The 25457-nt window shown below is 40.6% G+C and overlaps 2 protein-coding genes across 3 annotated transcripts in view; one reads left to right on the top strand and one right to left on the bottom strand.

Moving 5' to 3' along the window:
• Positions 1-18360, top strand: part of LOC129768232 (ataxin-2 homolog) — a 31220-nt gene extending 12860 nt beyond the window's left edge. The window contains exons 2-4 of the mRNA XM_055769727.1: positions 10251-10885; positions 10952-13715; positions 17326-18360. Coding sequence (XP_055625702.1) covers positions 10251-10885; positions 10952-13715; positions 17326-17439 — 3513 coding nt within the window. The 3' untranslated portion in view covers positions 17440-18360. The remainder of the gene's footprint in view (positions 1-10250; positions 10886-10951; positions 13716-17325) is intronic.
• A 2883-nt stretch (positions 18361-21243) lies between these two features.
• On the bottom strand, positions 21244-24705 carry LOC129768233 (protein Cep89 homolog). Of its 2 annotated transcripts, none has more exons than XM_055769729.1 (5): positions 23316-24705; positions 22182-23255; positions 21989-22118; positions 21757-21924; positions 21244-21696 (listed from the first exon to the last, which is right to left on the bottom strand). In XM_055769729.1, exons 2-5 carry the CDS (start codon positions 23197-23199, stop codon positions 21384-21386), a joined length of 1629 nt encoding a protein of 542 aa, XP_055625704.1. In that variant the 5' UTR covers positions 23200-23255; positions 23316-24705; the 3' UTR covers positions 21244-21383. The 2 variants fall into 2 exon arrangements, with proteins under 2 accessions (XP_055625704.1, XP_055625703.1); XM_055769728.1 differs by having other exon boundaries at positions 22182-23228.
• Between the last annotated feature and the right edge of the window lie 752 nt (positions 24706-25457).

Here is a 25457-nt window from a genome sequence, read left to right as displayed (position 1 = left end):
AACGAACCACCGCCCATGCAATCAATCAGCAAGCAGACCACGAGGGAGGAAAAGTCGACCTCGCGATGGTTTTCTTCATCACTTTCGACTAAATGAAGTTTGTGGAAAAGCGCGAAAAACAAAGCAATATGTGGTGGTGGTTCCAATGCACCCGATTTCGGCAAAATTCGAAGCTGCGTTTCTCTTTCACACCCAACCTTCTGTTTTCTCATATGATGCAATGGATCCACCATGCGTTCAGAGAGCTTCTTTCGCTTCACGTTGGGTTCCATTAGTTAGGAGGCGCGCACCGTTCGTTGATCGATGGAAATTTCCCGTGATCGAGATCAACAAATGTCTGATTTGCATTCGATTTATTTTTGGGAACCGAATTTTATCGCCATGTGGGGGAATTTCGCCATGCAACTTTCTAAACTGGATTATTGACATAACGAGGCTTCGGAGTTTGGATTTGTTTCGCTCATCTCATCGGCTTCAGAAGCTTCTTGATTGGTTGAACTGTTGTTTCGCGATCAGTCAAGATCGCACATGCAGTAATGGATTTTGCGTGGCACATCCCTTGATTTCAAACAATATTAATGCAATTAAACCACCACTTCGCCGAAATTTAATTTCGTCAGAGCGCACACGCAGTTGAAGAAATATCTCAAGCGCATCAAATAAATCAGCTCTGCGGTTGCTGATGACGAAGTCGAACAATAATATTATAACACTAAATTGCAGCATAGCACTCCCACCCCCTCCACAAAAAATGAACTGAAACCTTAACTATCCTTTTTTAATTCACCATCACCGGTGAATTTTTTTTTTGACGAGCCCTAGCTAAGCCACCGAATGTTCCGTTTGTGTGGTGGAATTCATCATACAACCACGCCACGATCAGCAGCAACTTTCGGAGGTTAAAAACGTACGTAGGTACGTACTCTCGTGTTGTGTTCGCTCCGATAGTCAGTCGCCGGGCCGACAGTTGGACACGAAAGAAAGGCAGATCGAACCTTTCACTTTTCTCTCCTCGCTTCATTGAAAAAACCGGCAGCGCGCTCCTATTATGGTCTTTCTTTTGAGGCGTTCATTTGATTCTGAATGTGAGCTGCGGTGTGAATTATTATTATTGTATTGCTGATTTGAAAAATAATTGCGATATATTCAAGGATTAGTATTAGTATAGCACCAGCTAGGTTATCTGCATGAGATGAATTCATGGTATGAACTCATGAATTCAGAGTGAAAATTCTCAAAACTCAAAATCTGCTAAAACTGCTCGAAATTTCCGATCAGGGTGAGCTCCCCACCTGGTGCCGGTAATTGTTCGGAGAAAGTTTATTCTTTTCTAGCAGTTTTTACTCAGATACCTAATATAGGTTCCCCCAAATACATTTGGAATCGAACCAGACCCCAAGATACTTGAATGACATGGCATGAGTGATCGGTTTACCCAAAAGCTTTGGTTTTGCTGGTTTATGCTTCCCAGAAAAGACGGTTGTCACCGTTTTCTCCTATGCTAGAACTTAATCCCAGCTTGGAAACCTGTGCAAAGTATCTTGTAAGGACCCTTGCAGGCCGGATTCGTTTGATCTTATGACAGATACTTCTCCATCGTCTGCAAGTTTTCTGCAATTTTGTGTAAGGCAATTGTCAATGTTGCTTACGTAGAAGTTGTACAGAAGGGGACCTAAACATGAGCCCTGGGGAGGCCCATGTAAGAGACCCGACTTACTGTCGAATCTACGTGAGAAAAATTTAAATGTTCCTTTCAAAGCAAGTTGTATAACATGTTATTCAATAGAGGTGACAGACCCCGAGAGTGTAATTTATCTGACAGGACCTCTATTTAAACTGAATTAAAGGCCCGGAGCAGAATTGCTACATGAAAGGAGTGCAAGAGAGAAGTCTACAATACAAAATTCGGAATCAATATCGCACCTATCCAGTGGAATATCTCGATTTTTTTTTTGCACGGAAGCGGAGTCGGTACAAGTTTTTCTTGCAAATTTCAAAATTCATCGATGTGAATATTCCTAGCTTTCATTCACTGGAGAGCGATCTCATGTTTCGAGCCACTTCGTTTTGCGTGACAAATCTCCCACGAAATTTCGCCAATATGCACGTTTTTTCCCTTTGATCAAGTTTCGATCAATTGATTACCAAGGGCTAAATACGTTTGAAAATTGTCTGTGGTTCCACGTTTCCGAAAAGCTTTGAATGCATTCGATACATCCCGATGAAGCTTGGAACATTGGCTATCCCACAATGGATTGGGGGATAGCCGTCGAATAGTAGAATCTGGGATGGGTTTCTTTTGAGCGCGAACCGTCGTAGAAACGAGAAAGGAAGTGCATGTTGAGATAAACCAGCTCTGGAATTGATGGTTTGAGCCATCACGTCCGCATATTGTTACCAGAGCTTGGAAACATTGAGCTTGTTAAGTAATATTGAAAATAGATTTTTATCACTGTAACGCGGTTAATTTGCTTGTCAATGCTGCTGTCATTCCTTCGACGTCCAGCAAATTTACAACTGTGTTCATTCATATTCATTGTGTGCTATCTGAGCTTCCATTAAAGTTCGAGTCATGATAATTCATTCACATTTATTCATTGCCATTGAATTGTCAGGAATGTTGTGACTGCTCATTTTTAATATCCTGATAAGCGTGTGATTTTCTCATTGAGACAGTGCTTTGCTTATTAAATTATTTTTTAAGTTACTCCGGAATGGCAACGCAAATCGGTGGTGCAAGCGGAAATGCCAAAACTATTTGACTAATATTCCGAACACTTCATTTTGAAAACTAAATTTATTGAACATCAATGATTATATCATTATAATTGGATAATGAAACCCCCGATATTCTTTAGCATATACCCTTCAGTATAACAATATTTGTAGGTATCAAAACAACATTGATGTTCAGTAAGTTTAGATTTTGAAATTAAGTGTTCGGAATTTGAGTAAAAAAATAAGTGTTCGAAATTTGAGTCAAATGGTACTTTTTCACATCGGAATTGGAGTCTTTTGAAGCATTTCTGACAAATGAAATTGGAACTGCATATTCACTATGTAAAATGAAAGCATTTTAACTGAGACGAAAACCTTGCTTGCTTGAGAAATTTAAAAACGCCGCCTCTTCTTCGGCTTACAATGTCGATTCCATCACACTCCGCAACGCTATCCCAATTTGTTGTCACTATTATGAATTTTCTGTACTTCCTTATCTTCCTCAATGAATTTTACCGTTTCGTCAGTGTCTGAGAACGATGTTGATATTGAATGAACTGGTATATTAATATCAATGATTGACAAAACCAGGGATATTTCCTCTTGCTCACATTCCGTTAACGCAGAGCAGAACGAAAAAGAGAATGAACGAAAATGAAGGAATCAACTGTGAGTGGCCTGCCGTAATTGTGAGGCTTGACGTTGGTTCATTTTCGGTATTCCGAATGCAATGGTGTAATGATCGAATATTGTCTGAAATTCAGCTGAAAATATTGATGCGGAACAGATATTTCCATGCACTGATTGTTACCAGTCAATATGTCTTGTGAGGTCATATGTCATGTTTATGGAAACTCTGATTGGCAAGTGGTCACTACCGTTGAGGTGCTGGATTATATTCCACTTGCAATAGTGAACTCGAACAAAGTGAAAGATCAAGAGCATTTGATTTTGCAGGATTCCCCAGTGTTCAAGAATATAATATTGAAATTTTACAAAGGTCATTAGGGTGCCAATAAATGTATGGGAAAAAATCGACCTTAAGATTTCAAAAAGTTACCCCATGAAAAATGTTCACCCCCTCGAAAAAAAACCCTATGCAAAATATCAGCTCAATCAGTCTTAAGGGAGAGTGACGCAAAGCAGTCAAAATTTGAGTTTTTTGAAAACCGAAAAATAACTAAAAATTGGGGTCTTCAAACATATTTTTTCGTGCTAAATGTCTTAGAATTGCATGAAACATCGAGATCTATTGTCATCTCCAAAACATTTTTTTTGTCTAAAGTCGACACTCTTGGACCAAATTTTTTTTTGGAAAAAGAGACGAAACTTATGGTTTTGGGTGCCAATAAAAATAGTTATCCTGATTTTTTATTCGAAACTTACTATAGAATGTTGATTTGCTCGATAATATATCATATGCAAAAAATTAGCTCATTCGGACTTCATCTGATGTTTGCATCACAAGCAACAGCTACAATCTTTCCAATAGAAGGAAATTCAATTCTAAAAAAATGAGTGGCACCCATTGATCCCCAATAGCACCCCTCCGTATCGATTATCACGATCCAAGCTTATAATATTATAATCATGAAAATAATGATCAGTTCGTGAAGAAAGTCACGCTTAGGACAGAGAAAAAACATTACAATTAATGTTATGAATTCAAAATTTGAACATATCTAATTTAGTATAATAATACTACGACAATTCCATTGTTGAACAGCGATATTCTGGACCTCTCCGTTTAAATTAGACATCGAGGGGGTGCATCATTGCATAGAGGGACCATGTTTGCATCAATTGCTGTTTTTGTTTTTATTATTCGAAACATTGCGGTAACAATGGTTCTGAAGGAACCATAGTCACCGCAATGCTTCCGATATTTTATCCACGATATCAGCTAACTTTAAAAATCCCAGTTGGGAAGTTGGAACAGACGGTAAAATAGGTACAGTTGGGATTTTTGATGTTCCGTCGAATGCTGAGTTGTTCAAAGTTGAATTACTTCCACGGAAGCCACGAGGGACCTGATTTTGGTTTTCCGCTGCACTCGGTTTGGTAGGCAAGCTAACATTTTTGCGCCGGGGGTTCCCTTGGAAGATAAACGATGTGCCCTCGTTAGCTGTGTCCGCTTCCGTTTTGTCAACTGGCAACGTGGCGAAAACCTGCTCGCACCGACTGGACCATCCATTGTCAGAAGTGCTTCGAATTCCACCGTCATATTTAATAGCAACGTACCCGATGTGAGATCGGAGAGCTCAACTGTAATGCCATGTCTTGCTCGTCAATCGCAATCGTTGGTAGCAAATGCAGGTAATGCTAGTGACGACCAGAATGTGCACAGGAATTACACGACTACGAATACTCTTCCTACGCTCTCCGTTGTACCGGTCACGAAACCGTCAAACTGGTTTTATCTCACCCGGTTCTCACCTTCCGAATCTCCGAAAAACATAATTCAATTTATTTCTGGGAAATGCGCTTGTGATCCTTCTATTATTCGGTGTCACTAGCTGGTTCGGCAAAATAGGGAAGACAACATCCCATTATCATTCATTTCATTCAAATTAGGAGTCCCCGAGTTTATCGAAAATGCGATTACCTCTCCCGACTTTTGGCCAGTTGAAGTATCAATCTCTCCTTTCGTAATTCGTAATCCAACTACAATCCAAACTGTACAGCAAACATCACCTCGTCTCTTGCATCAACCTCAAATAACCAGCCTCGGGCAACCGCTCAGCCGCATTCTGTAACGCTCAAGGTATTTTTTTATGCAACCCTACAACCTCAACTGTTGGTCAAATGATGAACAAGGATCCGGTTCAACATGTTCAGAGAACGCGCGCCCTTCAGCCTCGTCAAAATCAGCGTCAAGTGCGAGCGTCACTTGTATAGATTACAACATTGTAATTTATTATCAGAACGTCGGTGGAATGAGCACATCTATCGCCGATTACTACCTAGCTGTTTCCGATGCTTCATACGATATCATCGTCTTTACGGAAACATGGCTCAATAGCAACACACTGTCGCAACAATTGTTTGGATCTTGTTACATAGTGTACCGTCTTGATCGATCTGCTGAGAATAGTTGCAAACTCACTGGCGGTGGTGTTTTGTTAGCTATTAGATCGAAATTCATCTCGCGTGAATTAATTCCTCCAAATGGCCATAGTGTGGAACAAATATGGGTTGCCGTAACGTTTTACAGCCATTCTACTTATATTGGTATTGCGTACATTCCTCCGGATCGTGTGAACGACTCTGCAGTAATAGATACGTACATCTCATCAATTATTTGGATAAGGAATCAAATGAAACTGAATGACAACATCTTACTTCTTGGCGATTTTAATCTACCTGGTATTAGCTGGATTCGAAGCACATCCAATTACTTATATCATAATTCCTCGTGCTCCTCTATGAACCGTATGACAGAAAGTCTACTGGACGGATACAGTACTGCTGATTTGTACCAAATGAACGGAATCTTGAATCACAACAATCGTATTCTCGAACTATGCTTCGTTAATTCAGAGATGGTCCACAATGCGACTGTAACATCAGCTCCCTCCGCTTTAGTGAAAATGTGTCGCCACCATTCTCCGCTTCTAGTATCATTACTTGAATCGTCACCGCCCGTTTTTGCAAACACCATCGAATCAACTCATTACAACTATCGTAAATCGAATTTCCCACTGATGAATCGTTTCTTGTCAACCATTAACTGGAATGATATTCTGAATGGCCGCGATATTGAGGAAGCCGCATCATCCATGTCCCATGTGATCCTCTATGCAATTGATCAGTTTGTTTCTAAGAAAACAACCAAGGATCCTCTTCACCCACCTTGGACAAATAACCAATTGAAACGCCTTCGAAAAGAAAAACGATACACTTTGAGGAAATATTCGAAATACCGTACTGATTTTTGGAGGAATCGTTATTCCGTCGCCAACAAAAACTACAAATGGTTAAATTACACCTTATTTAGAGCTAATTTAAATTGTATTCAAGATAATCTACGACTCAGTCCGAAGGATTTCTGGAAGTACGTAGATGAACAGAGGAAAGAGTCTGGACTTCCTACTGTGATGACACGTAATAATGTGGAGGCTTCGAACATGGATACCATTTGTTCACTGTTTAGGGAACAATTCAGCAGTGTTTTCGTCAGTGAAACCCTAGACAAAGATCATATTGACGCAGCTATAAGAAATGTACCTTGCCTTCCGTCTGTTTGCACATTGGCTGCTATAAGTTCCAGCAGAGTACAAGAAGCCTGCCACGTTATCAAAAATTCTACAAATCCTGGACCAGATGGTATCCCTTCTATAGTGTACAAAAAGTGCTCCAGCAGTCTATCGTCGCCTCTGAGTCTCCTGTTCAGCCAATCACTGTCATGTGGAACTTTTCCAAAGGCATGGAAAAATTCTTTTGTTCTCCCGGTCTTCAAAAAAGGTTGCAAAAGAAATGTCAATAACTATAGAGGGATCGCTAGCCTTTGCTCGGTTTCCAAACTCTTTGAACTGATAGTTCTGGGCTACATCTCCTATGCCTGCAGCAATTACATCGCTGATGAACAACATGGTTTCGTTCCCAAACGATCTACATCCACAAATCTAGTATTGTATACCTCATTCATCGCTCGCTCTCTACAGTCATGCCAACAAATTGATGCATTTCGAGTTACATCTGGCGTACCTCAAGGAAGTCACCTTGGCCCTTACATCTTTCTACTCTACCTCAACGATGTTAATTTCTGTCTGAAGTGCCACTCTCTTACGCAGATGATTTCAAACTATTTTGCACCGTTAATTGTCTTGATGACGCAGCATACCTACAGCAGCAACTCAACATTTTTGATGAATGGTGTGACATCAACAGGATGGTTTTGAATCCAGCAAAATGCTCAATTATCACCTTTTCGCGGAAACGTTTAGCTATTGCCCACCCGTATAAATTACGAAATGTCATTGTGAACCGGGTTATGGCCATCAAAGATCTTGGCGTCATTCTCGATTCTAAGTTAACATTTATAGAACACGTAGCTTATATCACCAGTAAAGCATCCAGAGTCCTAGGATTCATCTTTCGCGTTACGAAAGATTTCAGGAACATACATTGTTTGAAGTCTCTATATTGTGCGTTGGTCCGCTCAATCCTCGAATATGCTTGTGTGGTATGGTCGCCTTATTATCAAAATGGCGTTCAGCGAATCGAAGCGATTCAACGCAAATTCGTTCGTTTCGCTCTGCGAAATTTGCCTTGGAACAATCCTTCAAATCTTCCAAATTATGAAGATCGCTCTAATTTAATTGGACTAGACTCACTAAATCTACGTAGAGACGTCGCTAAAGTGATATTCGTATCAGACCTGATCCTCTCAAACATCGACTGTTCTACTCTTCTCCAATTAATTAACTTTAATATAAGGACACGAACTTTGCGCTCTCATAAATTCATTTGTGCCCCTCTTCACGCACTAATTAGGGGTATAATGAACCCGTTTCAAGTATGTGCCTAGTTTTCAACCGCTCCTACACTTCGTACGATTTTAACTTGACCCGTTCACATCTGAAAAGGGTTTTTTCTAATGCCCTTAGATATTAAGTAGAATTTAAGTTAGATTTAAGTATATCATTAGGGCACTCTTGTTCAGGCCTGTTGATAACAAATAAATAAACAAATAAACAAATAAACAAATAAACATGATACTGACTGTTCAAATCAAATCATAAAATTTGCTAAAAAGTGACTTTCCAGTTGGTATGGTAACCTAGAGACCGACGTTGGGCTCAACGTGTCAAGGATGTCATGGACTTGAGGACGAAAAGACTTACAGATAGCCTTAGTTTTTCTACCATCACGTAGTCAGTGAGGGCGGAACCAGAAAATGTGTCACGAAACGAGGCGTAAATATTGTGTTTTTTTTCCTCTTAATGGGGAACTGTTCCGAGCTGGCGACAGCCTAGTATCTTGACTGTCATCGAGGGCGGTTTTTTTTTAAATGGCCAACACCTTTGCTCGTATGATATTGGCAAGTTAGGTCGTTTTCGGAAATCATACCTCCATTTTCAACAACGTAAGATGGAATGTAAACACGAAATCCTAGGGTAAATCTATGGTCGACAATAATCTCGGCCTCGTGCTTCCGATCAGTTACGACAACTCGCAGTTTGTTTGGTCGAATCTTTGAAATTTCGGTCACGGAGGTATACAGTGTTTCAAACTCGAAATCGTACGCCATCATGCATATTTCATTTCCCTTCTTTTGGAAATCGAAAACAAGCTTTCGATACATTCCATTTAGATACAATTATAATGTCATATGAGAGTGAAAAGGTTTGCTTTCTGTTTCCAGAATAATAGTTTTTATTTCTCTAAAAATGGCGAATACATGGAAATTGACTCAAACTCATATTCGTATACGGTGGTTCAAATTTCAATTCGACTTCGAAGGCGGTGATCAATTTAAGAATTTCATCTTAAGTATGATAACTCTTGTTCATTGCAACTGTCTTTAGCTGTATTTAGCCGTTATCTATGAGTTTTTTTAGTGTATTCGGAAGGAATATTCATCCATTGTTTCATCAAGTGATTTTTAAAATTATTAATTATAGAAAATTTGATGGTTTCTAAATTTCGTACACAGAAAACTTCCATGGTTTTTGGGATCGATATCGGGAGATTGTGGAGGAGTATCAATTACTTTTTAGCAATTGTAATGTAACCATGTGCTAACTCTATGTGCCTTGTGCTTTGGGTCATTGTGCTTTGGGTAAAACTTTAATCCTCGGTTCAATCTCATTTTGTTGACACTTTGCTTTATATTTTCCTTCAGGATGCACAAGTAAACATTCTGATCCATTACATCATTGATGAAAACCAAATTGACCAAAAAAAAGTTTGTAAGGTGCCGAGTGAGGGGGATTTTTCGTCAAAGAAAATTCTTCCGGCGTGCACTGTCACGGTTACGGTTTCGAGTTTGAATCACTGTATCTGTCCAAATCTTTCATGATCTGCATGACTATTAATGCTTTACTATTCACTTTAGATCTGAAGAAAACAACCCATGGGCCAGTTCTAGGTGATTTTTTTCGGATAGACCATGACATGTGGGGAGGGTACAACGGGAGAGGAAAACGAGAATGAAGGTTGAGTGGGAGCAGTGGCAACAGATGGGGAAAGCGAGATCGGGAGTTTAGTTGAAGCGGATGGTTTGGGGGGCGAGAGGAGAGGTTTGTGGTTTTTTTAAGAGGGGCCTTTAAGAGTGGGATGACTGTTCTTCGGACGAAAAATCTCCTGAAGTCGGAATGCGCTTGAGCAATTTTCCAACTCCCGTCCTAACAACTAAAGATAAGCCATTTGTTCTAGACTCAGATATCAGATCTCAGAAAATTTTGTGAGAATGTTTTTCGCTATTTTTTTCTGTATAGCGGGAAGTGTTTATTTTGTGAAACACAAACAATTTTGTCCGAAATCTGCTGGGATCAATCAAAATTTACAAATCTTTTCATTATTTACAGAACGCCAACGATGCAGCCCGGGAGGACACATCGCAACAGAGTGGTCTGGCCACGGTAGAGTCCGAGTACGACACGGCCTCTGATTCGCCCTCCGATGGGGAAGAGTACGACGAGCAGGAAGATGAAACCGATAGTGGCGAGGAGGAGGAACTGGGTACCGACGCTGAGGACGATGACGAGGGAGAGGATGCCGACGATGGATCCGACGACGACGTGATCGAAGTGTTGGATTACGAGCGGCAAAGTGGCGATGGTCAGGAGCAGGAAGCGGACAGCAAGCGCAAGGTGGATGATGATGAGGATCGCAGTAATCCGCAGTATATTCCCAAAAAGGGGACATTCTACGAACACGACGATCGTACCGTCGAGGATGATGATGAGGGTAAAGAGGCGGACAATGAGAACGCAACGAATGAAGATTCATCCGGGCCGACGGGGGATCGTAAGGGAGTGGACAAAACGACAGCATCGAAAACAATGAAAAAGTGGCAAGCCTCAGCCGATCGCTGGACACACGACAGATTCGACGAGAGTGAGCAGGCGCCCAAATCCAGGGCAGAGCTGGTATCCGCTTATGGGTATGACATTCGCAGTGAGGATGGCCCGCCGCGTGCTCGCAGGAGAAGACGTTATGCGTAAGTTGACACATTATTTGAATTCGAGAATATCAATCGAAAATATTAATAATAATTCCATTACAGTCGCGGACCCAACAAATACACCAGAAATTGGGAGGATGAGGACGCGTACTCCAAGTCGAACAATCCGGAACACAACCGACAACGAAAACCTCCGCGACCGGAGGAGTTCCCAGAGTTGGGATCGAACAACACTATAAAAATGCGTAACACTCAAAACACACGTCGCGCCAGTAAACAATCGCGATCGTCGGTCGGTGATCAGTTGGATGAGCGTAGCACCGGTGGTCGACAGCGCTCGGAGCGAAGAACAAGCGACCGTAATCGGGTGAACAATAGCAGTCGGAGTTCGGGTGCTGGGCCCGATCGAGAGCGTGGCATGGAGAGGGAACGTGGCGATAGATATGAACAGCAGCGTGACAAGGGAGAGAGGCTAGACAGGGAGCGGGATCGTGACCGTAACTGGGACCGAGATCGTGATTATGACCAACAACAGGACGTGAACGGTCGTGATTACAGAACCGATGGAAGTCGTTACAGCGTGGAAAGGGTCAGTAATAATAATAACAATAATTACCACAATAAGGAGAATAAAATCAGCGGTCGGAATAGCAAGGAAAAAGAGCGGAGAGGAAGCGATTACAAAGTTATCACCTCACTGCAGTTTAAGAATACGACTAGGAATAGAACTAGTGATGTGGCGATGCCTGTGAGTGGGGGTGGTGCGAATCAGATCGCTCACAGCAACAGTTCAGGGGCTCTCTCTGGAAGTAGCAACAGTAACAAAATGAACAACGCAATGGATCGCGTCCCACCTGTTCCAGAGCGGAACCTGATGGATCAACGTGCTGCTGCTGTTCAACATCATTATCAAAATCAGCCACCGCAGTTGATTCAACAGGCGCAGATTCCACCGCCACAAGCACATGTCCAACAGCAACCACAACCAGCACCACAGCAGCAGCAGCAACCTATTCAGCATCATCCACAGCAGTCTACGTACGTGAATGACGATCACTATGATTCGTATAGCGATTCAAAAATGCCGAAAGATGCCAAGTTTCCGTACAATCCACCAGCCAACGCCACCATCCAATCTGTCGAAATCGGACAAACGGATATCGCCAAATATCCTCCACCGATCCCCCAGAGAACAAGCAAAGATCGTCAGCAGGTTTTGCCCGCGACAACTGCAGTCGCACTGAATACGCGCTCACAGATCTCTCCTCGTCAGATAGTTTCGACACAGGCAAATCAGCTGACGTCAATTTCCACCACACAACAACTGGCTCATCAGCAACAGCAGCAGCAGATACAGCAACAAACTCAACAGCAGTATCAGCAATTGCAGCAGCAACAAGCACAATACCAACAACAGTTGCACACTTTGGCTAGCCAAGGTGCTTCTCCTGTGACGGCTCAAGCTCCACAAACACAAGTTCCGCCACCACAATTGCCACAACAAGCGCCAGCGCAACTGGCCCAACAAACAACAGCGCAATTACACAATGTTCATTTGGGAGGTGCTTTAGCAAACACTGCCGTTAGTCAACAACAGCTACTACCCAATGATAGTGGCTCTCGTTCGTCGAAACGATATTCCAACCTCAGACAGCGATCCACCCTGGACAATCCCGGAGTTGTGGTTGTTCAATCCGCATTGCACGAACAGCAGCAACAGCAATTACTCCAACAGCAGCAACAACAACAACTGCTTCTCCAGCAGGAACTGCAACATCAGCAGCAACAGAAACTAACAACACAAGCGCCCAAGCAGCCGCCCTATCAGCTGAATCAGCCCCCTCAACAACCGTCTTTGCCACTGAACTTGCCGAATGAATATCTTGTTCAGACAGCTAATCAAGCTTCGTCCTCGAGCAAACCACAATCAGCGAGCCAAGCTTCCGTTCAGTATCAGCACGCGGCAGCTTATTACACCGCCACCACTCCCACTGGAAGTGACTTCGTTGCCGGTACTACCTCCCAACCTGTTCCACCACCTACTGTTAGTTCGGTTCCCCAGCCGCAAAATCCTCTGCTCAGTGCACCCCAGTATCCACAGTATACCCAGCCAAACTCCGGAACCCATCAGTACATTCAAGCTCCACCGCCCGCCGCATATATTCCACAACCCAACGCCACTCCACAGCCAACCCCTCAACCTGCAACGGCTGCTCCCCCGCCCCAGATCATGAATTACGTCCCTTCGATTACATCTGCGGCGCAAGCTCCCTATCCGGCCGCACCATTCGCTAGCTATCAGAACTTTAATGCCGTAGTTCCTCAGCCGGTTGCACCAGCCGTCGTTCCCCACACCCCGTCACCATCGGCAGCAGCGGCGGCTCTCTTTCAATCCAGCGGTGGAATCACCTACTACGCACCACAGTCACAAACCCAAGCTCCAAGGCCGCTGCCATCGCAACGACGTCCGACCAGTGCTATACCCATTCTGGCACCACCGGACCGCAAGCAGAAAAATAATCGCTCCGGTACCGATTCCTCCGGGAATAGCATAAACGAAAGCGATGAAAATAATGCTGGCAGCAACGGTGGTGCAAACGCCCCGATCGGAAGCGCCGAGAACATTGACCACATTTTGGACAATATGTTCGTGCAGCGACCTCCCTATCAACCGCCAACTCGAAAAAGTCCATCGCCCGCACCACCGATGGCGGCCGCGAATGCCGTGCCCACTTCGGGCACGGTGTCATCCACAAGCAATGGAGGCTCCAATGTGGACGCTGGCAGCAGCACGGCTCCACTCGTGGCGGATGTCGGGAAAGAGACCGACAAGGAAACCATCGAAATGATGGGTGAATCAGTGAAGGTGAGTTGTCACTTAACAGCAGCTATCAATTTTATATGAAAATTTAATATTCCTTTATTGAGTTCAACATGTTCACATAAAGTTCCATTGTTCCTTTTATGCAGAGACTTGAAATATCTTACAGTTGCATATTTTTCATGTTCAGTGTTTTTTTGTAGTTATGTTTTTTACATAATAAATGTACTAAAAACATCGAAGCTTCATTAGGGAAAAATTATTAGCAAATTATTATTAATCCAAAATTTTTTGTAAAAATATCATTCCATCCATTTCTTACACATGTATGCAGCTCACGAACTGCCCCAAATTGTCCGACACTGTTGACTTGCTTTGTTAGAATCCCCCAACGGTTCTCAATAAAATATAAGTCCGGCCTACGAGTTGGCCAGTCCAAAACCTAAATGTTTCTCTCGTAAAACCACGACAAGGACTTCTTGATGATGTGAATGGCCGCATTATCTTGCTGGAAGATGAAGTTGTCGTCCATTACTTCTTCGGTAAACGGTATCAGTACACTGTCCAGCAACTCCAAATAGGTTTCCGAATGCATTATTGTCGAAATTGGCCTCTTTTCTTTTCTTGAAAAAGCGACACATACTATGCCTCCTCCAAACTTCCTGCTCAAGCAGAAGACCAGACCATTAAGATTGAATTATTTTTCATCGAAAAAAAAACATCTCATCCCACAATCTGCCGTAGGGTAAGGATAGGTTTTTTTCGCCTTTTTAGTATAAACCAAATGTCCAGATCCTCGTAGAATTTGAGATACATGTTTTTTCGATATGAGAAGGTTAAGTTCCAGCTTTATTCCCGAGGCATTGAGGTCTCCAGTCTCTCCAAGCTGTATAATGTGGTTACGGTCCCGGTTTGAAATCTTGGAATTGCCTTTGTTTTTCTTCCGTATGTCATATTTGAGACCTTTCTTGAGACAATTTTTTACCACGATTCCTTTTCTGTTAATTCTCTTCGCTATCGCTCGTTTGCTTAAGCCGATATGCTTCAAATCGCGAATTAATCTTCGCTCAGTGTTGTCTGCCAATAAAAATAGTTATCTCGACTTTTCATCCGAAACTTGCTGCGTAATGTACAAGAAATGATAATACTCACACGTATACATACGCATTTCCACACATACGCGCACTCCTCACCCACAAACTCATAAAGACGAAAGTTACGAATCGTCCATTCTGAGAGTGCGTAAGATTTTGTACTTCTGATACAATTTGCAATCAAATGCTCCTCTAATGTATTCCAAACTTTGAAAAATCGACTAGAAAAAACGGCTGAACGTATCGATATTAACACGTCTGTGGACATGTTTAGGGAATATATAGGCTAAAAGTTTGCCTGCAAACATTAGAACTTACTGCGAAAATATGATCATGGTATGTCCACTTTTTTGATGTAAATCAGTAGTTTTATAGTTTATTTTTACAGATTCACATGATTTTAAAGAATATAAAATCCACCTTCTAGTCAAGGTAGTCAATGCGCCCTTCATTTGAGCTAACTTTAAATGATAATTTGACACGTATTCAGACCATTTCTGGATTATAACACTTACAAATATTGTAAACATCATGCTTGAACACCATTCATATCAGATTTACATAGCTAAACAATGTAATTAACGCATTTCGATGACCTCAATTCTGATCATGAGTTGTCCAATTCACTAATGTTGTTTTGTCCACATTATTTCTATGGCAACCACTTGATGCGCTGCAGTTTGTTTATGATGTCCTTCGCGCAAAGCAGAAATGAATTTTCTCTGTGTTGAGTGTGTTGAGGTGAACACTTTCAAAATGCCCAAGAAAAGATAATATTCTAAAGAAAGCCTAAATTATGAATGGATCAATAAGATGTCAGGAAACTCAAGCAATGAGAAATGCAACATCTTCTTGAAAATTCGAATTTTTTCATTCAAAAATGGTGATTTCTAAAACCGGAAAAACCATGATCATTTTTTGGACAAACCATAATCATAATTTCTCTTTGAGGAAAATCGTTAAAAAAACATAAAAATTCAAATAATTCAACGCCTTATGGTAGTATTAGCAACTAGTGGCTTGGGGCTTTTCAACAAACCCAAACTCGTGATTATATGTGATTTTCATAAAGAAAAATTCTCAGATGTTTATGAAAAGTGGTACCATATTTTGCGCAGTTAAGACTTTTCGAAGTTTGAATTATTGTAACCAAAATTTAAGCACCATATCCCGAAACAGTTAATGCGGTCTTGAAACTATATTATTAGTAGTAACATTGAAAATGAAAACCGTAAACACCGCTTCAGCAAATTATTTAATTTTTTTTTTGTAAACATAATGTGTTCCTAATCCTGCGCACAAATAAAATGTAAATTTATCTGTCAAAAAGTTTATTTTAGTTATTTAATGGAAAAGAAGTCACGCGTGTCATCCAGCCTGAGTTATTTTTACTCACTGACCTACCATCGGAAGGGCTATTTGGCGCTGCGCTGATTATACGGGAACAATACCAATGGTGGTGTCAATACACTAGCCGCAATAGCTGGAAAAAAAATGAGTAGCACTTCTTCTCCGACTTCGCGTTTGAAGTATGGACGTATTTTTCGCCAGTTTATGCCAGGACCACTTGTTGGAACAAGTTTTACGGGAGGATTCGTCAATGTGAACACACGAGTAGAATGTTCAAAAACATTGCTGATATCTTCTTGTCAGACGTAATCATCTACCTTTTGGAACCACTTCCGGATTTTATGCTCCGTAACACTCCGTTGCTTCGCTTGATAACAAAGACAAAAGCACAATCTATCTATTCAACAGTATTAAAACGCTCAATCAAAAGTCAATTGGTGTATTTAGTCTTTAGACGAAAGTGCGCAGAGTTAGGAAGAGTTACGGTATTTCTGTTCCTCATCGCAAAATATTAGACCCATATTTTTCTATTTTTTCTTTCATTTTCATTTAAGGGTGTTCCTATTTTTTCTAAAAATATCGTTTTCAAAAATTCATAACTTTTGAACTACTAGACCGATTTTGATGATCGTCATATCAAATTGAAAGCCAATGAGCAATGAGCCAAATAGCTATCTGTTTTGAGCATGAGACAAGATGTTTTTGCAATTATTATGCGTCATAGTATTGTTCGAGAGTAGTTCACATTTCTGATCGAAGAAAAGTTGAATGCTTCGAAAATTGCAGAGTACTGAACATCAAATTCGTTTCTCTCGAAATCATAAAAATGTCACATAGTCCGTCCGACTTGACACAGATAATTATTATATATATATATATATATATATATATATATATATATATATATATTTATATATATAATAATTATCTGTGTATCGATATTATATATATATCGATAAACTTTTCAACAACTATGAATTTTCTGAAAAACATATACATTGTGTTTCAAATATGATTTACTTCTACCTGTACGGAAAGATATACATATGCACACATTGCACACGATTCAGTTGGGTCGGTTTTTGCACTAGCTGGCCAACTCGATCAAACTATCGATCGACAAAAAGTCTGTAGATTGCGGGGGCTTTAACTCCTACACACTGCTCCTATCAATGGTATATGATTTTAACTCTATATTTTCCACCTTTCAGAATCTCACAATCCAGGAAGAGCAAATGCCAATTGTGGACCCCATAGCGCCCAGTGTTACCGAGAAGCTAGAGTTAACTCAGACCGTGGCTCCGGTGGATCCAACAGCAGGTTGACACTGCTAAACATCCATACCCTCTAGATCGTGAACGACGCCAGCAAGGCAGCGGTTTTTTTTGGAGATCACTGGAGAGAAGATGCATAACGGATTTGGCCGCTCGATTACTACACTTACTCAGCACACCTACTGCTTTTGTTTTATGCGCAGAGGAAGCCACACTTACACCCACAATACCCAGTTCCTTTTCCACTTTATTTTTGTTGTTATCCCAAAGTATATGTTGTTAGGACTGCGCCGTCCTAACGAAGAACGAAGACTCTTCTCATCCAGATGAGAAAAAATATTTAGCACACACGCTATTATAATAATTTATCGTTAGCAGCCAGATTTCATACATGGAAACGACACAATGCGCTTTGATTTTTTTTTTCTTGCTTGTTTTTTGCTTTTTTATGCATCGGGTATCATAAAACCCATGCTCACGTATAGGGTGACACATATAGAACGCTTACCCTGTACGACACAAAAATTGAATTGTAGGTCAATATTCAATATTTTTATTCTTGAATTCTACTGGATGGACTCGGAATTAGCTCATATCCATTTGCGAAGCAAATAGCCAGTTAACGGTTTTGAAGTAATACGAATTTGAATTTTATTTGTAAATTCACTATCATCAGATAGCCTTTTGCTCCCAGCCAGTGGAGATCCTTATAATATTTGGAGATTTGAAATAGTTGACACACTGCATAGAGCAGATCACTGCAAGCAAAAATAGACAGAGAAAAGCGTAAGGTATTCGTAGATATCGAAATTTGGAGGCTATTTGAAGGTTGAAGTCGAAAATGGATTAGGATTAGCAATAAGGAGACACATTTATGAATGATATTTATGATTTGAATTTATATAATATGTCAGAAGAATATGAACAAAATAAAAAAAGAAACAGAAAAAAATATGTTATCGGAAAATGCAAAACTCCACAATGGGCCGTTTCATTCACTCTTTGCAGTCTGAAAATCTGAAGTGACTGTCGCCAGTTACAGAATCGGTGCGCGTTGAGTGGTCATCTTAATATCGTCGTTGACTACTCTTGTAAGTCATCGGTATTGCCATGGGTGATGAAAGGACTAGAAATATAACTACAGTAGAACCCCCATTATCCGCGAGCGGATGATCCGCGGTACGGTTTATCCGCGAAAGCGAGTTCCATACTATTTTTATGAACCTACCCTAAATTTGTCAATGAGCGGTAGGTTTTGTTCTTTTGTTTTGGTCATGACTTTCACATTATTTGACAACTGGTATACACGACCTTACAGATGGATAGTTCAATGATTTTTGTATTGATAAAACATTGTTTTCATGCTGAAATATCTGTTTTTTTTGTGTTTGCACCTCATTTTTAGTCATTTGTTGTGTTATACACGATTTTCGTGTTCCGCGGTGAGCTAGCCCGACTATTTCGCGAATAATCGGGGTTCTACTGTACTTTATACACGAACATCTGTAAAAAATCCTAGTAGCGATCACGAAATGGGCCATGATGCGGGGAACGGCATCACGTTCGAAAAGTGGTTTGCCCATCAAACTGATTCCAACGCATCCGGTCACCCTTAACGGTCAAGCGTAGACGGTGGGCCTGATTCTCGAAAAAAATTAATGAAAATTAACTTCTTCGTATCAAACTGGTATTCAATGTGAGTGGAAAACTTTGTTTTCTTCATGTGATATAATAATCTCATATAAAAATTTCATCTGAAGATAATTTGATATTATAATGATAAGTTCAGTGGAAAACTAATCTCGTATCCAGATGTCGACACCGTACCGTTGTAATCGCGAATACGTTTCATTCCGTTTCCACCGTGAAGTGTATTCGAGAATCAGACCCGGTGTTTCGTATCGAAATTGATTAGATCGACTTAGGCGGCGGTGACACTGGATGCGGAAAAGTGGTCGTACGAATTGTATGCAATAGTGAAAGTAAACAACCACATTGAGTTGTATTGGTGTGGTTACATTGCTTCCCCCTTGCTTCAATCGAATAGGACAGCTTCTATCGAACAACATTGTTTGTTTCTCTTCGTCAGTTATCGTACAATCAAATTTCGTGCGTACTCCGAGCCAAAGCTTGGCATAGTCACAGTCAACTGAGGATAGTCAGTTGACTATCTGACTGACTATATCCGTATTCAGTCGGAAATGAATTTGGGTTCTTCACGCAGTTTCTCCGCCAAAACGACTAAACAGTAAGTCGGGCGTTTAGTCGTTTTCTCCCTCTACCGACTCGACTATATCATGTCATTCTTCCCAATCAAATTGTCTTTATTGCATTTTTAAGTAACTTCCCCCAAAACGAATTCGTTCCTCTCTCGCTCTCATGTATCACTTATGCATGCATCGATGTTTGAGTTCAACGTGGTTTGACATATGCTACAGGTGAGCTAAATTTGTCGCGTCACTTAGAATAACCACTGACTGGACTAGTTGATCAGTCATCCTCGCTAGTCAACGCGATTCAATTCATTTTTTATTGACGGCGACTGCCGAAGCAGTTCTAGTCGAAGCGAAGCTACTGAGAGTAGAGTCGGTCTTCATGTTACATCTTCGAAGATTTCGGGCCATGCTCCGAGCCAATGTCACCGTAGCCTTACTCAACTTGTGGTCGGTTCCATCCGATACACTCTGCAGTCAAGGTTCAGCAGTACTCCAACCGCTCTTTAAGGTGAAGGTGGAAGCTAGCCATTGTAGTAGTATAGGTAAAAATGGGGTAATAGTGTTTGTGAGAGAAGAGCAAAGCATACGTAAATAGATTAATTCACTTATCAGACTGTATGGCGCTTCATTGACACGAGTCTTTGAATACATCTGAAAAAAAAATAACAATTCAATACTGAAGTAAAATGTATGAACGATATGTTCCGATGAACAATTGCAAATTGCATTTGCATATGAAGTAACATTCTGATCATACGCGAGCGCAACATAAGCAAATTTATAACACACTCTTCTTTGGCCAAGGCATTTTGGATTGTATGTAATACTTTTCCGTTTACTGTTTTTGAAAGCATAGGCAGCTGTGGCAGTGTTCCGAGCTCTGCAATACAATTTTCTTACCAGCCATTTGTGGCTAGCTTCCACCTTCACCTTAAAGAAGTAACATCGCAGATTCAAGCTAACCATCTGGCGGTTTCCGATAACTCATCGTGACATATAAGGCAGCACTACGATGAACACCCGAGGTTGGCGAAATGCAGCTACGGACAATGTGCATTGACGAAACATTGTAAAGAAGATCTTATCTCTCAAAGGAAAGTAGAATCATTGAAAGTAATTAACCCATTTTAAACCAAGTGCTCGAAAAATCGAACACTTAGCTACCACTTACTATCTATTTCATTCAATTTAGTATAACTTATTGGGCAATAATTTCGATTTAAAGCAACTTTGTGCGAAAAGTACATAACCTCACATAACCTACAAAAACAAAACATTATAACATTCAAAAATATGTAAACTTTTTTACAGTATTACTTTGATAAAAGATCACACATTGTGATGTAGGAAAAAATCCAGTGGATTGAACCTTCTACAGGAGCAAAATATAGGTATTGCCAATGTTTTTGTTTGGCGATTTTTTATTTATTGTCATTTTCCGGACAACGGAAGAACGGAAATAGTAGATCTTGAAGTATGGCGTTTCCCTAACGCCAATGATAAAAAATACACTGATGGCTTTTGTTAAAAAATATTTTTACATCTTGGTCGTTATTGGGTTAATAGAATTGGAAGAGCACGAGATTTAATTCCAATATGCAGTAATCCAAAACTACGTTCAATTTACCAGTTTCATCAATTACAGTTAATAATTGTATTTGTTAAAGCTCTCATAAATTATTTAAAATAATAATTTGACTAGTTCGCATAATACATAATAATCTATGTGCATTCGATGCGGTCGCTTGCGTTTAATAGTACAAAGTAATTCTCTAACATCTAAACCTGTCTAAATTGTGCTTTTTCCCCAAGCACATTTCGCAGGGTATCCTCCCGATGCCTAAGCCGTCGCTGCAGCTGGTCCACTTCGGAACGATACTGCGCTTGAAGCGCCTGAAGCTGCTCATCTCGCTGTCGAACCTTATCCTGGAGAGCTTTTACGCTGCGCCAGGAATCTTGCCACTGGTCACGTCGTTGTTCCACACTCTTACTCCATGTGATCATCTTCTTGAGACGTGTCTTGAGGACCTCTTTTGATTGTCTGATGCGCTCCAGTGATTGTTTGAGGGAGGTGTTTTTCTCCACTAGAACCCTTGAAAGAGATTTAGTTTTATATGTGTGGTAGAATAAGCTCGAAATGATAGGAACTTACTCATTGATTTCTTTCTGACGATCAAATATCGCTTTCTGCTCAGCAGCTTGAGACCTCAGTTGAACGATTTCTTCATTTTTAGCTTGTACTTCGTTTCTGAGCGTGTCAATTTCGACTGTGATACGGGACTTTTCTGTCACATGCTGAATTTTTAACTCGTCGAACAATCTTACAGGAGAAACAAATTGTCACAAAATGATCGTTTAATTGAGGATAATGATTATATAAACACCTTTGACACTCTTTCAAATTCTCATCCTCCACTTCTGGTTTATGACTGAGATGTCTGAGCGAAGCCAGTTCCCCTTTGGAACGTGAGTATGCCTCCTGAAGACGTTCTATGTCAAGGCACTGAGCTTGTACTGTAAAACATAAGGACTTTATAATCACCTTACCAAAATGGCTAAATAATCATCCAAGCATACTTTTCTGTTCGTAACATTTCAGTACCTCGATGAGCTTCTCTTTCGCTAAGTCGGCTCGTTTCCCTTGGACTTCCGCCTTACTCTTGAAAACGTCAATTTGAGCTTGCATTTTCGCACGCTCCGAGAACCAATTACTTTGGGTACTCTTGATGTTCTCCATTTCCCCATGTAGCTTTTCGTTTTCTTCCATGACTTTTTTTAATTTACCCGTGAAATCGATCATTTCGCGTTCGAATTGTTGTATCAAATCATTCTTTTCTACTATCGTTTCTTCATAGGCGTTCAAAAGTGGTCCCAATGTATGGGAATTCACAGGTCCCCAGTTGAGATTGTCCTTGGTACCCCCGTACGAACTATCCACGAAGTCAATCTTCGGTATTTCACTCGCTGGCCCTTTACAATTTCGTATCACATCCTGATATCGTTCGACTTGCACATTCAGACGGTAGACAAGAATTTTCATCATTCTCAAATCGTTCTTCAAGTCGTCGTGTTCCTTCAGAAAGGTCGTTCGTTCAATTTCATGAGCTGCACAATTTTCGCAGCTCTTCGGCTGTATCGACTCAAGCGCTCTAAGGTTCTGCTGCACTTGCTGGTACTCCTTCTGGAGTTTATCATTTTGTATCGCAAACTCATTGTTGCACTCGAACAGCGTTGTGATCTTTTTGATCAGCTTGGAAATCTGGTGATCTTTTGCGCGCAGTTCACTTTCCACCCTCTTCTCGTGATCACTTTTCCGATCTTTCGAAGCGCGTTCATTACCCGCCTGCAAATCATCGACGCTTTTACTTCGGCTCACGAACTTACCCACGTATGTCCTCGAAGAACCTGCTAGTCGGGACTTTCGGTTTTTGCGGGCCAACCGATAGTGATGATCCGACTTCGGACCGGGATCATATTCAGCATCGGTACGCGTACATTGTTCCAGTGAGGAGGACTTGTTCGATGGTTTGTCCAAATCGGACACGAGTTTAAACAGTGGCTCCACATTTTTACGAATTGGAAGCTTTGATGACATTCTGATTTATGTCGTTGGTTGTGTTCTCCCTAAAAATACATAGTAATAAATTTCGCCTAAATTATACTAATAAATAGTTGGAATCACTTGTTGGTCTGTTTGTGGTTGAAACTCACCCTTCTTGGGGATGTAAACATTTATCAGACAAATATCAGGTCCAGATGTCGCTACTCTATTCGCACCTAATTCATGACCTCCCCCAGAACTTGAATCTGTTTTGTGTGTCAATGGAACATTATGCATATCCAACCCAAGCTGGTAAACCTTGAACAGCTGCAATCACGAATCATTGAGAAATCCCACGAAAACCACACTGCCACTACGTTTCTCGTCACCACTTTCACATAGTTTGCTTACAAACAAATCCCACTCAAAAATCACACCTCTGCTTTGCACCCAAAGATTTGCGAGATTTTCCGACAGCTGGCTGTTTTTTGAGAGTATTTTCACCAACAAATGCAGTGCTTCTTGTCAGCAAAGTGAAGATATTCCAAAATCAAAAACTGCTTGCTTATGACAACTGAACAGCGCAACAACAAACAAATTCTAATTCGAGCGTTTTGTGATAGGGCGCTTGCAGCGTGCATATGTATTAGTGATCTGTTGGGCAGGCAAAAGTGATCGCTCCATAGGAATTATATGGAGCGACAAGATTGAGCTTTGTTTAAATAATTATTTTAGCGAAATAGTTATAAAGATTACGCGCTAATCTATATGAATAACATGCGAATATATGTTTCTTCACATAAAAATATTTACTTTTAGCGTCAAAGCCATACACACGGGGAAAAATAGAAATTTCTGTTTTGGCCATGATTCATATCAATGGAAGCAGATTGATTATTCAAAAATTTTCACAGAAATAGTGCAAACTGCACATTGCGATTGTATAGCCGGATTAGGTGAAGTGTGCTCCCATTTAGGTTTTAAGCTTTTTGCTGGTCTCGTGAAAGAATAAACTATAATGAATATTCGTGTGCAGATATCCTTAATCGGCGGCTAGTTCCGCCAAAAAAGCAGTTGATTATGTTGAAATTAAGGACATTTTCAGCCTGAAATATCAACCAACTCTCAGATATGATTTCCGAGTACCCGAATGCTCTGCGGAGAAGCTAAATACGTTTATAAGAAAATTTATCGGAAACGGAAAAAATCCATCGATTGACCAATTCATGGAAATACAAGGAAGCATTCAAACGTGAGCTCGAGACTCTGTGACTTTGATCTAGGTGCGAAAATGTTGATAATCCTTTTTCTGCCAATTTTTCGATTCCAATCTAATGGGAGAGTCGCTCAATGAACATCGCGAAATAGGTGCTAGTAAACTAAATAATATGCGTTACACAAAAACTCTTGTTCATAAAATAGCTTGCCTAACTGTTTCACAAAGTTCATGTTAGCTCTATGCACTATTAGAATGACCGTAACTCTATTTAAATCATCTACAAGAACGCCGATTGATAAAAATCCGCTTCTGCTGCATAGACACTACGAATGTAAACAAGCGAATGTGTGCCCAACACATGCTCTGCATGTATGTGTAGCAAGAGCCCTATGGCAATGGGCATATGAGAGAAAGAGAGAGAGAGAGAGAGAGAGAGAGAGAGAATGAGGGGATATCGAGTGCACTCTCGGATGTGAGAAACAGTATGGCTCGAAATTATGAAAACAAAATGTTAAATTGTCGAGCTCACTGTTCTTTGGTATGATTCGTGATTCGGTTCACTTTTGACAAATAAAAAAAAAATTTTTTGAGCGCGAAAAAAAAACCATTCATTTTGGAACCACTTTTGTGTTAACAACTCCCTATTTAGAGCAGCAATTTTCTCGAAAGGCATTGAAAAACAGACAGTTTGTTAAAGTTATGAACTGTTTAGTGTTTGTAGAGTCTGATCATGAGTTTTATTAGCATCAAAAACTCAAGTATAAAAAAATCATTTTTATCATTGAGGGTTTACTGCTAGACGGGCAGGTGGCAACTATATTGCCACCAACATTTTACGATTGACGGGCAGTGGCAAGTATATTGCCACCAATTTTTCTAATGTTTTTAATTGTTTTGCGTATAAAAAAATGTTTTGTGTTTTTTAGGATGCAAACATGTCGTCGTATTGTAATTTGTAATCCTAGTTTTCACGACCCGTCGAAGCGTTAATCGTAAATTTTGTTGACTATGCAGCTTCTAGTTATGGTCCAGGAAATGGAAATTAATATGAGAGATACAGGTTTTAACACCAGTTGCATACTCAGGTATAATA

The sequence above is a fragment of the Toxorhynchites rutilus genome, chromosome 2 (assembly GCF_029784135.1).
Source record: "Toxorhynchites rutilus septentrionalis strain SRP chromosome 2, ASM2978413v1, whole genome shotgun sequence".
Lineage (NCBI taxonomy): Eukaryota > Metazoa > Arthropoda > Insecta > Diptera > Culicidae > Toxorhynchites > Toxorhynchites rutilus.
This window is presented reverse-complemented; position numbering and strand designations above follow the sequence as displayed.

Bases quoted from the DNA above. Each gene is read 5' to 3' on its own strand.
- LOC129768233 (XM_055769729.1), bottom strand. From the start codon at position 23,199: ATGTCATCAAAGCTTCCAATTCGTAAAAATGTGGAGCCACTGTTTAAA. The intron at 21,925-21,988 runs GTGTTTATATAA...TTCTCCTGTAAG, and splicing joins AATTTGAAAGAGTGTCAAAG to ATTGTTCGACGAGTTAAAAA. The intron at 21,697-21,756 runs GTAAGTTCCTAT...ATCTCTTTCAAG, and splicing joins CGTCAGAAAGAAATCAATGA to GGTTCTAGTGGAGAAAAACA.